The 14391-nt window shown below is 34.3% G+C and overlaps 3 protein-coding genes across 5 annotated transcripts; 2 read left to right on the forward strand and 1 right to left on the reverse strand.

Moving 5' to 3' along the window:
• The first annotated feature begins 1498 nt into the window (after nucleotides 1-1498).
• LOC107025816 (calcium-dependent protein kinase 2) lies at nucleotides 1499-6078 on the forward strand. Its single transcript, XM_015226573.1, has 8 exons — nucleotides 1499-2479; nucleotides 3488-3631; nucleotides 3740-3892; nucleotides 4418-4533; nucleotides 5034-5201; nucleotides 5302-5429; nucleotides 5530-5629; nucleotides 5707-6078. The coding sequence occupies exons 1-8, from the start codon at nucleotides 1798-1800 to the stop codon at nucleotides 5779-5781; spliced, it is 1566 nt and encodes a 521-aa protein (XP_015082059.1). The 5' UTR covers nucleotides 1499-1797; the 3' UTR covers nucleotides 5782-6078.
• A 503-nt stretch (nucleotides 6079-6581) lies between these two features.
• On the reverse strand, nucleotides 6582-8374 carry LOC107025817 (protein translation factor SUI1 homolog). Its single transcript, XM_015226574.2, has 2 exons — nucleotides 8197-8374; nucleotides 6582-7170 (listed from the first exon to the last, which is right to left on the reverse strand). Exon 2 carries the CDS (start codon nucleotides 7102-7104, stop codon nucleotides 6766-6768), a length of 339 nt encoding a protein of 112 aa, XP_015082060.1. The 5' UTR covers nucleotides 7105-7170; nucleotides 8197-8374; the 3' UTR covers nucleotides 6582-6765.
• A 1422-nt stretch (nucleotides 8375-9796) lies between these two features.
• Nucleotides 9797-14367, forward strand: LOC107025815 (pentatricopeptide repeat-containing protein At4g28010). Of its 3 annotated transcripts, none has more exons than XM_015226571.2 (3): nucleotides 9797-12223; nucleotides 13132-13586; nucleotides 13690-14367. In XM_015226571.2, exon 1 carries the CDS (start codon nucleotides 9957-9959, stop codon nucleotides 12168-12170), a length of 2214 nt encoding a protein of 737 aa, XP_015082057.1. In that variant the 5' UTR covers nucleotides 9797-9956; the 3' UTR covers nucleotides 12171-12223; nucleotides 13132-13586; nucleotides 13690-14367. The 3 variants fall into 3 exon arrangements, with proteins under 3 accessions (XP_015082057.1, XP_015082055.1, XP_015082058.1); XM_015226569.2 differs by having other exon boundaries at nucleotides 13139-13586; XM_015226572.2 differs by having other exon boundaries at nucleotides 13534-13586.
• Nucleotides 14368-14391: the final 24 nt, after the last annotated feature.

A 14391-nucleotide genomic window follows, 5' to 3' on the forward strand; every position in this document is an offset into this window, starting at 1 on the left:
CTTTTTAATTTTTTATGTAAATTCTTAATTTTTTTTAAAAATATGATATGTAAATTGTTAATTTACAGAGAAGATCATTAAAAATTGAGAAACATATATATCATTGGACAAAAGTAACAATTAAATAACTAATATAACAAATATATTTAAATGATCTAATATATAAGAATTAGAATTTATATTTTAGATGTTTTATTATGAGGAAGAATTATTATATATGATTATGCGAAGTACGAATACATTATCTAGTGTATTTATAAAAGAAACATGAAAATATGCAAATATTCAGGAGATGTTTATCGATATGATCAAATGTTATTTAAATTTTCTTTTTAATAAGGTTGATTTTCACATTAACACAAGTAATTCAACTCGTCATTATTTCATGATGTCATTGAATATCAAACAGGTATCTTCAAGCTTGAGATCATCATTATGCATACACGATTATTCTGAAAAAAGAAAAATTATTATTCCAAAAGTCTTTTGGAATTTGTGTTGTATCCTAGAGAGAGGGCTTTATCACAGAGTTGATGTCGGTAGTTGTTCTTGCTTAGCGGGATCATGTCATCAATCAATGATATAATTTACGAATGAATATCTGTTACTCCCACTTGAATACTTAAACCGACAAAATGAATATATACACGATTATTCAAAAAAAAGAAAATTATTATCCCAAAAATCTTTGAAATTCGTGTTGTATCCTAGAGAGAGGGCTTTACCACAAGTTGATGTCGGTAGTTGTTCTTGCTTAGCGGGTTCATGTCGCCAATCAATGATATAATTTACGAATGTATATCTGTTACTCCCACTTTAATACTTAAACCAACAAAATTAATATATTTCATTTCACTGGCAATTGAAAATAGATCTAAACGGATTGCGCGATAAAGAATCTGAGAATACAAAATCCCTAATCGGGATAGCAAATAATTTCTTTTAAAAAATATATAATAAAGGGATACTAAAAAATATAAAATAAACGGTTAAATCGCTCAGCTCATAATTGACAAATTCGTAAGTTCAATCCATACCAACGGGACCCTCCAATAACTATATTAGAATTGACACTGTATCAATGGAATCTCATCATCCATACATACTACGAATTAATAAGGTATATTCATATCATAATAAACAAAAAGAATCAATATTCTTATTAAGACTTTCACTCCTAAAAAAAAATTGATTTATAAATAGAATCAAATATATAATTTATGTATCAATAGATAATGTGATAAAAATAATAATATATTATTTAACCGCGTAAAAAATCTTTTAAGATTGATATAACAACCCATATAATATAATTTATAATATTTTATTGCCATTTTGACACTAAGATCCACCAATTATCTTTTTCTTAATAAATATTAAAATAAAAATAGAAAAAGCCGTTGTGCTTTATTTATTTTTTCTCCCCACTTTCTCATCGTCTTCGTTTGTCTTAATAAAAAAGTGTCTTAACGTTTCAACTCAAATTTCTGCTGACCAAGTTTTTATTTTTTAGTCAATTTCTTTGTCCCATTTTCCATTTTTAGCTGTAAAAATGGTTGGTTGTTGATTTTTTCTGATAATTTTTCTGTTTTTTTTTGTGTCAACTCTTTAGTATTTTCTTGAAATTTGAAGAAAAAAGAAAAAAAATTCCATCTTTTTGCATTTTGGTTTAGTAAAAATCTAATCTTGCTGAATACCCATCTGTGTTCCTGGTTTGATTCTTGATTTTTAAAACCTTTTTAGTTTAATCAAGTTTAGTTTAAGTTGTATCAGCTATATTTTGCTAGATCTGCTTTAATGGGTATTTGTGCTAGTAAAGGTAAACCTAATAATGCTAATAATGGGCACCATGGATCAGGATCAGGAGGAGTTCCAATTCATAGAAATGAGATTCAGTATACCAAATCTCCAGGGCCTGAAGCTCAATTACATGTGAGACCTCCACCAAGCCCAAAACCAGCTGTGAGGTATGATACTATTCTTGGTAAGCCATATGAAGATGTTAAGTTGCACTATACTCTTGGTAAAGAATTGGGTAGGGGTCAATTTGGTGTTACATATCTTTGTACTGAAATTGCAACTGGTCAACAATATGCTTGTAAATCGATATCGAAAAAGAAGCTTGTTACTAAGGCTGATAAGGATGATATGAGGAGGGAGATTAAGATTATGCAGCATTTGAGTGGACAACCTAATATTGTTGAATTTAAAGGTGCTTATGAGGATAAAGGTTCAGTGTATCTTGTGATGGAGTTGTGTGGAGGGGGAGAGCTATTCGATAGGATTATAGCAAAGGGTCATTACAGTGAAAGAGCTGCTGCAACAATGTGTAGGGCTATTGTCAATGTTGTGCACGTTTGCAATTTTATGGGCGTGTTGCATCGTGATCTCAAGCCTGAAAACTTTTTGTTGTCTGATAAGAGTGAAAATGCTGCTCTAAAGATTACTGATTTTGGGCTGTCAGTATTCATTCAAGAAGGTATATTTGGCTTTACATTTGTCATTTTATGTTATTTACGTACTTTTGGACAGAGTTCTTTAATTGTTAATTCTATTGCATTGAAGCACAATTATCGGTCGAATCACTAACATTTCCGTGTTTTACAGATTTGTGTCTTCTGTCTTCGCGTAGGCGATCTTAGTGAACATGTCAAGGCTAAAAATTTGATCTTTAAGTTCAGGGTTAGGATTAAGTATTTAGCTAAAAATGTTATCTTTAGAAGTAATCACAGTCACATGTGGATTTCTATTTACACCTATGTTAGTCTTGTATATCTTATGTCCTCCATTCAAGTGTCATATTTGCTGTTTCTGTTAGTGTAAACACTTATATTTGACATCCACGGGGAACATTTAAAGGGAACTTCTTAGTTGGATGTAAATAATCAACAAGCATATATGAGTACTCAGCTGATCATCAGATAGTAAGCAGGTTGCTGATTATTGTGCTTTTCTTGTTAATTTATGAAATCGTTGCACTGCAAGATCGGATGAGAATATGCAGAGAAAACATTAGTTTTACTAGATTGAATTTGCAGCCGAATTTAATTCTGTCCCATTCAGTTTGTGGAATGAAACTAGTAGTTTTTAGCCCGATAAGTTGATTATTCACCTTTTTAAATCAGCATATAGGTGTATTCTTTTTGTGACACTAGGTCCGCGTCAGAATTTTATAACCTGGCATCGGCATGCTATATTGTATGTACATTTATGAAACCGTACTTGCATTTTGCACACTCACTGCATACAGATTGTGTGGATTAGTAAGCCAATTATTGACTACTTCGGTTGTGATGAATGCCTTCCCTTTTTACAAATATGTTGAAGTACCATGCCTTGGCAGTTCCTTTGTGATTTTCTTGTATCTCTTTACTAATACTAACCTTGCCGAATTTCTTGATTTTCTTCTTATCCTGACTTTACTAACATAGCTTGTATCTGCTAATTTTTTTTCTGCTTTTGTATATGGATATGAAATCCAATGCAGGTAAGTCGTACAAAGATATAGTTGGGAGTGCTTACTATGTTGCCCCTGAGGTTCTAAGGAGGTGTTATGGCAAGGAAATAGACATTTGGAGTGCAGGTGTTATGCTTTATATACTACTCAGTGGTGTGCCTCCATTTTGGGCAGGTAAAGTCATCTACTTTGCTTCTCATTATCTGAGATTTTACACAGATGACAATTGTTGTCAATATCTAGGAATCAAGGACTTACGATATCTACTTGCTTGATGTACAGAAACCGAAAAGGGTATATTTGATGCCATACTTAAAGGGACCATTGACTTTGAAAGCAAGCCTTGGCCATCTGTATCAAGTAGTGCCAAGGACCTTGTACAGAAGATGCTGACTAAAGATCCAAAGAAACGGATTACAGCTGCACAGGTTCTTGGTATGTGGCCTTAAAAGTATTGATTATTAATTTTACGAATATCTGTTCTGTTTAAGAAATGTTTTATCATACTAAGAGAAAGTATAAGTTCAACAACATATAGCACTTGCATACTCCTTCATTTCTAGCAGTTATTAGTAGAAAACAATTTCTTAGGCATCATGTCTCAGTCGATCAGATTATTCTGCTTTATCTCACCCAAGGGGCCTACCTGCTTTCCTTTGCAAGATCTTTACTTTTATATTCAATTACGGTTGGCTTCTTGAACTGGATTTGTTATCAAGTAAACCACAGTTGTATCTTCTTGTGAAAGTTGTAACAGCGTCATTTCTAGCTTTAGGCTATGCCAAATAATTTTAGTTCTGCGCAGTCTTATACTCTGTTAAAGAGCCTCTCTTGATTTCACAAATGCCATTATATATCTGAATAGCATGATTTATGTTTGGACTGGTGATTATACATGTGTTGCCAGTATGGTTTGTTATATCTTATTCTAACCATACTGTTGGTGCGTGTAATTGACAGAGCATCCTTGGCTGAAGGAAGGTGGTGTTGCATCAGACAAACCATTAGAGGGTGCTGTCCTGTCAAGAATGAAGCAATTCAGAGCTATGAACAAACTCAAGAAACTCGCTTTGAAGGTAATCTTAGAGTTTATGAACTCTTCTGCAACTAAATCTAGGTGAAGGGAGGGGGGGGGGCGGATACAAGGGTATTTCAAATTTCTTATATTGGCTTTGTTTGTCGAAAGGAGACGAAAGGACTTTTTTTTTGCATGTATGGCATTACTCATATGATGGTCATGTTACTTCACATGCAAGAAAATTACCTTTTTCACTTTAGCTCCTTTAATCACACTTCCTTCCGTTCCTTTCAAGCCAACAATATGTGAAGAACATGATTAGATTTAGCATGAGCCATCATATTGTTTTGTGAGTTTGGTTAGTCGGCTTTCTTACTTGCTTACTCATAGTTGTATGATAAAAACATAGTACACCTTTCTAATTGTCTTTTGACATTTTACCTTATTCTGGGGGTCCATGTAACTTCCTTATTCGGGATCCTGTGCTGGCATGCTAGCTGTCTTGTTCTTCCTTCTGCGAGTAATAACACATTGCGCATTGTCTGTTGCTGGAATCAGGTCATTGCCGAGAATCTCTCTGCGGAAGAAATTCACGGGCTCAAAGCAATGTTCCACAATATTGACACTGATAATAGTGGCACTATCACTTACGAAGAACTGAAGAGTGGATTGGCTAAACTTGGGTCAAAGCTCACCGAGGCTGAAGTCAAGCAATTGATGGAAGCTGTAAGTCAGAACTACTAAAAGTTATTAACCATTTCTTTCGACTTCATAAAATTAATAAATTGATGTGCCCCAATAATATCTCGTGCCTTGTATACTTCAGGCTGATGTAGATGGAAATGGCTCAATCGACTACACTGAATTCATCACCGCCACCATGCATAAGCACAGGCTAGAAAGAGACGAAAATCTGTATACTGCATTTCAGTATTTCGATAAAGATAGCAGTGGGTACGTCCTATGTGCACCTCTAGTTTAAAAACATGACCAAACCAATAAAATCATGAGATAGTTGGCTCAAACTTTACCTTTTTTCATGTTATAATGGTAGGTTCATTACAAGAGATGAACTCGAGGCTGCTATGGAAGAACATGGAATAGGTGATCCATCCTGTATAAGGGAAATCATATCTGAAGTGGACACAGACAATGTGAGTTTTCACTGCTTTTCGCTAAATAGTTGAACTGTATCCCCTTGCCACATATGCTAATTCTGTCAAATTTTCAGGATGGAAGAATCAATTATGAGGAATTCTGTACAATGATGAGAAGTGGAGCCAAACAACCAGGCAAGGTCTTCTAGTTCCACGAGTATCCTTGCGGGCAAGTTGTAGAAGAGCTGTTCTTGAAAATGTGCAGGATGAGCTCTGTCGTTGCTTCCATTAGTGATGTTTAAACATTTTCCAGTAAAAACCATGTACATTTCTGATCTCCTCAGTTCAAAACAGTCTTTTATGAGTGTTTCTGTTTGTTTTCTGCGCGATATTTCCTCCCTTGTGTAAACTGCATCAGTTTGGGACTAGAAAAGGCTTTGAATTAGGCCACTCCTAGCAAATGAAATATTTCAATCGTCGAAGATTTCCCCACATTTGATGTTTAATGAGTTGTGTCATTCATTGAGGTTCATTTTAGTGAAGATATTAAATCAGCTTCATTTTTCCTAATGAACTAGCAAATTCAGGATAAGCTATCAGCAAGATATCTGTTTATATGCTCTTTGGTGCTTGACCAACAAAGATAGAACCACCACGAAAGGACTTGGTGCAGTAGATGAGAATGTTCCTCCCACGGCTTTAATATAGTCGGACTCCAATATGAATACTAGACACGAGAGGAACAAAAAAAAAAAGAAGATAAAATCAGTAACTTAGGTGTTAGCCTGTTCATTTCTCTTATCTGTTGTGTATGTTTGGTAATCTCTCTTTTAATACACTTGTAAGCTTCACAAAGTTATCATGTGGCCCTGTTGCTGGCACCTGACAGACTATTCAAGGTGAAAAACTGGCAGGTTTTAGATATACAAACTATCAACTGGTAATAAAGTACTATGCAAACTCTGTAAATGGATTGCAAGGTCAGGATAAACACAGACACTAACATCAATTAGCTTAAGAAAACCAAATTTATTATTATTATCTGTAAACAAAGTACAACCAGCACAATTCAGAAAGAAACCCATGGCAAGATATCATGGGCATTAACAAAAACCAACACTTCTTAACAACAAACTCAAACAACTGTGGTTATATTACTATATATGCTTCAACAACTCGAAATAGCCAACGACTTAGAAACCATGAATCTTGATCTGATCCTTCTTGACAACACCAGCAGTCACAAGGAAATGAGAAACATTCTTCCTTTGATCACCTTGAAGTTGTATCACTTTGCCAAGTTCCTTATCCTGCACAACGTTCCCGTTGCAACAGAATTCCTTTTTCAGATCTTTGAGGATTTTTTCGTAACTGAATTCTTTCCTCAGTCCTTGAACAGTCGTCAAGCTTTTCTTTCCATTCCTTTGTTGTATACGAATATGAACATACTCCTTGGCTCCAGGTGCACCGGAGTCCTTAGCCTCAGCAAATGGATCGAAAGCAGATGGGATCTGGATGTCGATATCAACCATGTAAATAGCTTGAAGAGAACTTCTCACGCTCCGAAACTGAAGCTAGGTAAATTGATCACAAGAGAGCTGCAAAAAGAACACTTCTTTTAATATGGAAATGATCAAGATACTAACAACACAAGTATTAAACAACAATATGAGATGATCAAAATATCAAAAATACAACTATCGAAGAACGAAATCAAAATTAGTAAATTGATCACACAAGAGATGCAGGAAAAGAACACCTCTTCAATATGAACAACCCATCTATACACAATTAGATGATCAACAAAGCAAAAATCCATATTTAGCAAAACACTAGATCATTAACATATCAAATATGCAACCCCACACACATATTAAGCAAATATGAGATGATCAACACATGAGAAATCCAACTACACAATGAGATGATCAACACATGAGAAATCCAACTACACAATGAGATGATCAACAATATCAGGAAATCCAACTAGTCCAACTACATAACTTCTAAGCAAACATGAGATAACCAACATATAAAAGTCCAACTACCTAACCATTAAAGCAATATGAAATGATGATCAAGATCAACAAATATACATATTTCGATAACCATGATATCTAGAAAATCTTTCCCGCACCTCAACTAATTCCACGTGATACCTACCACCTCCCAACACCGCCCACAGGTACAAGATAATTATGTCTACCACAACTAGATCAGAGATGAGAACACATAAGATCAAACATATCAATAGTTCCTAACTAAATACAATTGCAATCATCCATAGAGAATCCAAAGATCCTAACTTTAATTGACTAAACCTGCACATACAAGCAAAGTCCAAATTTAACAAAGTTATCAAAAAAACCCAACTAACTTTAAGCTGAAAAAGACCATCTTTAACTATAACATAGATGATCCAAGGATCAAAATCCAAACTTTGATTGACTAAAGTCACAAACAGACCACAACCCAACAACCCACAAAGTAAAAAATGTCTAATCAACCCAAAAACAAAACAAAAAAAAAAACAGCAACATGACTCTACTAGCAAGATAAACTACACACACAAAAAAAAAACCAAAATTTACTTTAAAATGAAAATAATAGAGGAATGAACTAACCTTTAGAAAGACTAATCAAAAACTAGATGATGATGTTCTTCAAGAGAAGAAAAACTTGTTCTTTATTTATAGAAAAGAAACTAGAAATGGTGGCGGTGTAAGTGGGGTCACAATATTCCCAGCCACAAAACCTTAATTAACCTTAAATACGTCATTAATTATGTCTAATCATGATTAAGAACGGCTGTGATTTGTTTGTAGCAACGAATTTGGTCCGGTAATTTGGGGATTAGGGTTTTAAAAAACGCGTAGATTCAACGCATTTGGGAAATTGGAACAATTGCTTTCGGGTTACGGCAATTTAGGGGGCCCACTTACAAGTTGGGTCAACATGTGTGGGGCCCGATTCGCCTCGTCATCCAATTGCTGAGAAGAATCCATATATATATATATATATATATATATATTCTAGATAAGTTGCGTGTTTAGCCTGCTTGACTTATTGTTGGGCTGTAAATTTAGTGGGCCCATTATATAATTATGGAAAAGTTATATCGAAATCGAACGCAAATATGTGATATGTATTTACGAAATATTATATTATAGAGAAAATTATACATTATAACAAATTATAAATTTAGAATAGATATTACAGTCAAAATTTTGTTTAATTCTAATTTGTAGTAAACACTGTCATTCAAAGAATTTCGCTCGTCGCTCTGAAATATCATTTGTCTTTTTCTTTTTATACAAAAATAAGAATATATATTGTGTTTGTGTTTGTATAAAGCAAGAGCATATTGATTATATAAATACAAATCTTCTTCTACCAGATTCTCTTTTGCCTTTCTCTCTTTCTCACTTCAGACAAACATAAATCATATAAAGCGCGAGAGATTTGATATACAAATACAATTGTTTTAACTCGATTTAATTGTATATGAGTTCAAATTTTATATAAATATACAAACACAAAGAATATATATATATATATATAAACACAATTTTCATAGACAGAGACACACAGTTTATACAAATCGTTGGCGATTTATACAAATCAGATGTATGTGAATTATGCACCAATGTTGCTTGCAATTTTATACAAATCAAATGTTGCCTCCAATTTTGTCTAAATATGATATTATAGCTTACTATGAAGCACAAATAATAAAACAATAGCTATAGAATTCTAATATGATTTTTATGTTGTTATTACTAAAATTTACGTGTTAACGATACAATTATAAATAATACCATCAATTAATGATACAAATACAAAAAATATCACTAAATGTATATGATAATAAGACTATTTAAAAATGAATTGTGTTTGTTAAGTCAACCGCAATATTGTTATTAATGTTGGATTATCATATTAATTGGTGAATATATTAAATTTTTATTGTATCAAGTGTATTATGATATGAATTGATTAAATGTAATATTTAATAATATTTTAAGTAAAATTAAAATCGTAAAATTTACATAAAAATTTAAGTTATTTAACTCAAAAATTTAAAAATATTTTAAAATAAAAAACCAATAGTTTTTCTTATAATATTCAATATTATTTCAACTAAAATTAAAATCATAAAAATTTACTATTAAATTTTTAGACCTATATGTATGTATTAGAAACAAAACAATAGAATAAGTAACAATGATTCAAATCGAGTGTAAAGCTCTACCGGCCTTAACCTTGAGCCACCGCTGTCCTCAGTCAGTGGCACAATAGCTGATTTTCCATCTTCATTATAGCCAAGGTATTGTCTTCTCTATATCTTTATCAACAATTCAGCTTCTTAAATCTTAGCTGTACGATGATAATCAGAAGGCAAATATCAAGCATTTGTGTTTCTTTTGAAGCATCCTTTAATACCCAAAATCTGTTCTTTATCAAACACTTTTCAGCAATAGCCCCAACCCCATCTCCAGTTTACTCAGATACACAAAAATTGGACACCCATTTGAGGTCTCTTTGTGAAAAGCCTAATCCCAAGTATAACAATGCAGTTTTACTTTTTAACCATGTAATTGATGATTTGGGGCAAACCCCATCTGAGTCAACTTGCAATTTTCTTGTTGTAACTTTGGCTAAGAGTAAGGAGTACAATCTTGCTTTAAGGGTGTACCGTAAAACGAGACAAGTCCAAGTCTTGCCCAGGTTTTTATCATTAGCTGCTTTAGTTGAATGTTTTGTTTATGTTCATAAGCCTAAATTAGCAATTGGTGTATTGGGGCTGATGTTGAAGAATGGTTATAAGGTTAATGTATATGTTGTTAATGTTATATTGAAGGGTTTATGTGAAAATGGTATGGTTGTTAATGCTATAAAGTTTGTTTGGGGTTTGGATATGAAAGAGGTAACACCTGATATAGTTAGTTTAAACACCCTAATGAGAGGACTTTGTAGAGATAAGAAAGTACAAGAGGCTGTGGATTTGAGGTTTAGTATGGAGAAGGTAGTGGGTTTTGCTCCTAACTCGTATACGTATGCCATTTTGATGGAGGGTCTTTGTTCGGACGGGAGGTTTGATGACGCTATTGGATTGTTGGAGGAGATGAGAGTAAAAGGTTTGAAAGAGGATGTTGTTGTGTATAGTACACTCATAAATGGGCTTTGTAACAAAGGATATGTTAGTAGAGGGAAAGAATTTTTGAATGAGATGTTGGAGAAAGGAATTTCTCCGAGTGTAGTCACTTATTCTTGTTTAATTAATGGATTTTGTAAGCAGGGAAAATTGAAAGAAACTACAATGTTGTATGATGATATGTTGGGCCGCGGAATCCAGCCTGACATTGTTACTTTTACGGGCATGATTGGTGGCCTCGGCAATAATGGGATGGCTAAAAAAGCAATTGAATTGTTCAATTTGATGATACGTAGGGGTGAGGAGCCTGGAAACATAACTTACAATATTCTTTTAAGTGCACTATGCAAGGAAGGGTTATTGGCCGATGCTTTTGACATTTTAAAATTGATGATAGAGAAAGGAAAGACACCCGATGTGATCACTTACAATACACTAGTAACAGGACTTTGTAAAAGTGGGAAATTGGACGATGCCGTGACACTTTTTGATTTGATGTTGGATGACGAGACTTATGTTCAGCCAGATGTTATAACAATGAATGTACTGATTCGTGGGCTTTGCCAAGAAGGCTTCCTTGATAAGGCTGGGGAAATTCATAACAAGATGGTTGAGAACAAGTCTTTAGTTGATATTGGAACCTTCACTGTACTTATTGGAGCTTATATAAAGGCAGGCGATATTGTCAATGCTTTTGAACTTTGGAAGCAGCTAACTCAATTGAATCTTATTCCAGATTCAATAACCTATAGCATTATAATTGATGGATTTTGCAAGCTGTGTGCGCTCAATATTGCAAAAGGTTTGTTTCTCAGATTTAGAAAGAAGGGATATCATCCAACTGCGTTTGATTACAACAGCTTGATGGATGCCTTATGCAAAGAGGGTAGCTTGGAGCAAGCAAGGAGGTTGTTTCAAGAGATGTTAGATGGAAATTGTGAACCAGACGTAATCTCATTCAATATTATTATTGATTCAACTCTTGAAGCAGGAAATTTGCAGTCTGCTAAGGAGTTGCTTATTGATATGTCTCAGAGGGGTTTGAGTCCTGATGTCTTCACTTTCTCCATATTAATAAATAGGTTTTCGAAGCTTGGACAGATGGAGGAGGCGAAAAAATTATTTGTGAGGATGAATGCTTCTGACTTGACACCGCACATTAGTGTGTATGATTGTTTACTCAAGGGATTTAGTTTGAATGGTGAAACAGAAGAAATTATTGATTTGCTTCACAAAATGGCTGCCAAGGGAATTGAGCTAGACCTCGGACTTACTTCTACCATCTTGGAATGTCTTTGTAATATTTCTGAAGATCTTAATGTGGAGGAACTGTTACCAAACTTTTCACAGAAAAAATCAGAAGGATTTAGTATTCCCTGCAGTGAGTTGTTGATGAAGCTTCAGAAGAGTCTCCCCGAGCTTCAGTTAGATTCTGCTTTGTAGTACAATCTCACATGCTTCTGGCAGCTGTTGAGGGAGCTTTCTTCTCTACATAGGTATTACATTTTGACATTTAGAACTTTTGCAACGCAATGCAGGGTATGTTGTTATACCATAGTCTATTATTTTTTCTCGTCGTAAGGCAAGTATCCTAGTATATACATTAAATGCCGGGAGAGTTGGTTATCTTGTATGGCTCCTATATTTCATGCAACACGTAGATTTCTACTTAGTTTTTATTGAAGTTTTTGTTGAAGGGTTTTAATTAGAGAAATCCCTCAAGATTCGCAACTCCTTATCATATTCCATGATAAACCTTTTTCAGAAAAAAAGAAAACATGTGAACTTTCTCTAACTCATCCTTGTATTGAAGTTATTTTTGATACTTTCACAAATATCTTTGACCTAAAAGTTGAACTCATGATTGCCATATGTTTTTGTATTGATCTAGCAAGATTTACATGTAGAGAATAAGATGAATTGATTCTCATCTTATTTGGGAGCATACATGAATTGATTTTCATTATGAGGGCAGGGAATAAGAAGATCGAGTAGGCTTCAGAACTCTTTTCTGGGTTTTGGAGATTAGATGAATTGATATTCATTTCTACTGAACTAGCTCTCTGTTTTTACTTTTTAGCACAAGGAAATAACTTGTCAACGCTCTCGAAGCTCCATTTACTGTTTAATTGAATCCTTCTGCTTACTGTTATCAGTTTGCTTTATCTCAACTTAGCAGTAAGCTTGCACAAGTTTGTAGTGAAATACATCTAGAAAAGGGATATGCCATTTGGTTGTTTTCCTAATGATCCCATTATAATTTAATTCGGAGTTTGTGGATCTAGTTAGGAAAGTGTGCTTAGATCTTGTTCGGAAATACTGTTTTTGTTTACCCTGTTCTAGTTTATTTTTGCGAAGAGCACTTTATCTGAATAAAATCTGTATAACTTATTTGGAGTGGCAGTTCACAGGTGGAAATATGTCGAGGCCACTCCATAGGAGTGTGTCTGGTGGAGGGTAGTTATCGGGTAACAGTCATGATTCATTTGGACAACTTCCAATGTGTAATTTAAAAACAGAAAGGGATGATTTCGACCATAATCACTCACATGGTGATCAGACTCATCTTTCTATCGAATCCCCTTTCAATATTTTTTCCAGATCATTCTCTCGCCAAACATAATTTCAGATGCTGTTCTCCCGAGTATGAGAACTTTGTTTCATGCTTCAGAAAATCTTGATTTGGGCCTTTCTATGACCACAACTGTGGACCTAGTTTGATGCGGACTTGCTTAGTTCTCCCTCCTGCTAATTACGAAATTCCATTTCGTGTGGACTACTGAAAAAGACATCATCTGGCATGCAGATATTAATATTACTGCACAGACGGGTGCTCTATTCTGGAAATTTAACCAAAAGGTGAACGCAAAATTCTAGTTTCTCTTTTTTGTAAACAAACTGCCTTTATGTCTCCAGTCTTATCTCTTAATTTTTCCGATCTTGTTTTAATTGTATGCTGCAGGGTTGGGTTATCATCCATGATACCGCTCAACTGGTTGAGTTATCAAGAGTGCACACAGCACGGTTGAAATGGAATGCACGAGTCGTATAGAGATTGAAAGTTGCACTAATTGCCAGAAAGATGTTGGCTCGATAAGACATACTTTGCTCGATGAATAGTTAAATTTCGAACAGAAGAAGAAGAAAGGGTTCTGCACAAGACCAGACACAATCCCTATGGTGCCATAAGGCGTACATAGTGCCATTCAGGTACACCATTTGAAGAACAGGACAATCAAGAGAATTATAGTTCTAAAAGTTTTGTTTTAGTGTATTGTTATTAAGGCAATTCAAATTTTGAATGTAATTCTAGAATTAAGCTACAATGCTTGAACTTGCTGTTAAAACATAAGGATGACGTAGTAGTCAATGAAGTGAGATGAGAACACGGGGTTTTGTGTTCGAATTTTCAAAAGAGAAAGAAATACTAGGTGATTTCTTCAATCTTAGTCTGGAGGGGCAGATTTACGTATATACTTCTTGTTGTTGGGAGATAGCATGTGTAATTTGATAGTAATCGAGTCTTGGTGAATAGAGTTACATGGGCATCAATTGTTGGTGGAATGTAACACGTATCATTGTGTAATTAGATGAGATGTACGTAAGTTGGTTTCGACACAATAGAATTAATTGAGACGTACGCAAGTTGGTTTCGACACCATAG

Source organism: Solanum pennellii, chromosome 7 (genome assembly GCF_001406875.1).
Source record: "Solanum pennellii chromosome 7, SPENNV200".
NCBI classification, from domain to species: Eukaryota; Viridiplantae; Streptophyta; class Magnoliopsida; order Solanales; family Solanaceae; genus Solanum; species Solanum pennellii.

What these genes read in the sequence shown, in the direction of transcription:
- LOC107025817 (XM_015226574.2), bottom strand. Translation starts at nt 7,104, where the DNA reads ATGGTTGATATCGACATCCAGATCCCATCTGCTTTCGATCCATTTGCT.
- LOC107025815 (XM_015226571.2), top strand. Translation starts at nt 9,957, where the DNA reads ATGATAATCAGAAGGCAAATATCAAGCATTTGTGTTTCTTTTGAAGCA.
- LOC107025816 (XM_015226573.1), top strand. Translation starts at nt 1,798, where the DNA reads ATGGGTATTTGTGCTAGTAAAGGTAAACCTAATAATGCTAATAATGGG. An exon ending in TGTGCCTCCATTTTGGGCAG is followed by an intron (nt 3,632 to 3,739) that starts GTAAAGTCATCT and finishes CTTGATGTACAG; the next exon opens with AAACCGAAAAGGGTATATTT. An exon ending in TACAGCTGCACAGGTTCTTG is followed by an intron (nt 3,893 to 4,417) that starts GTATGTGGCCTT and finishes TGTAATTGACAG; the next exon opens with AGCATCCTTGGCTGAAGGAA.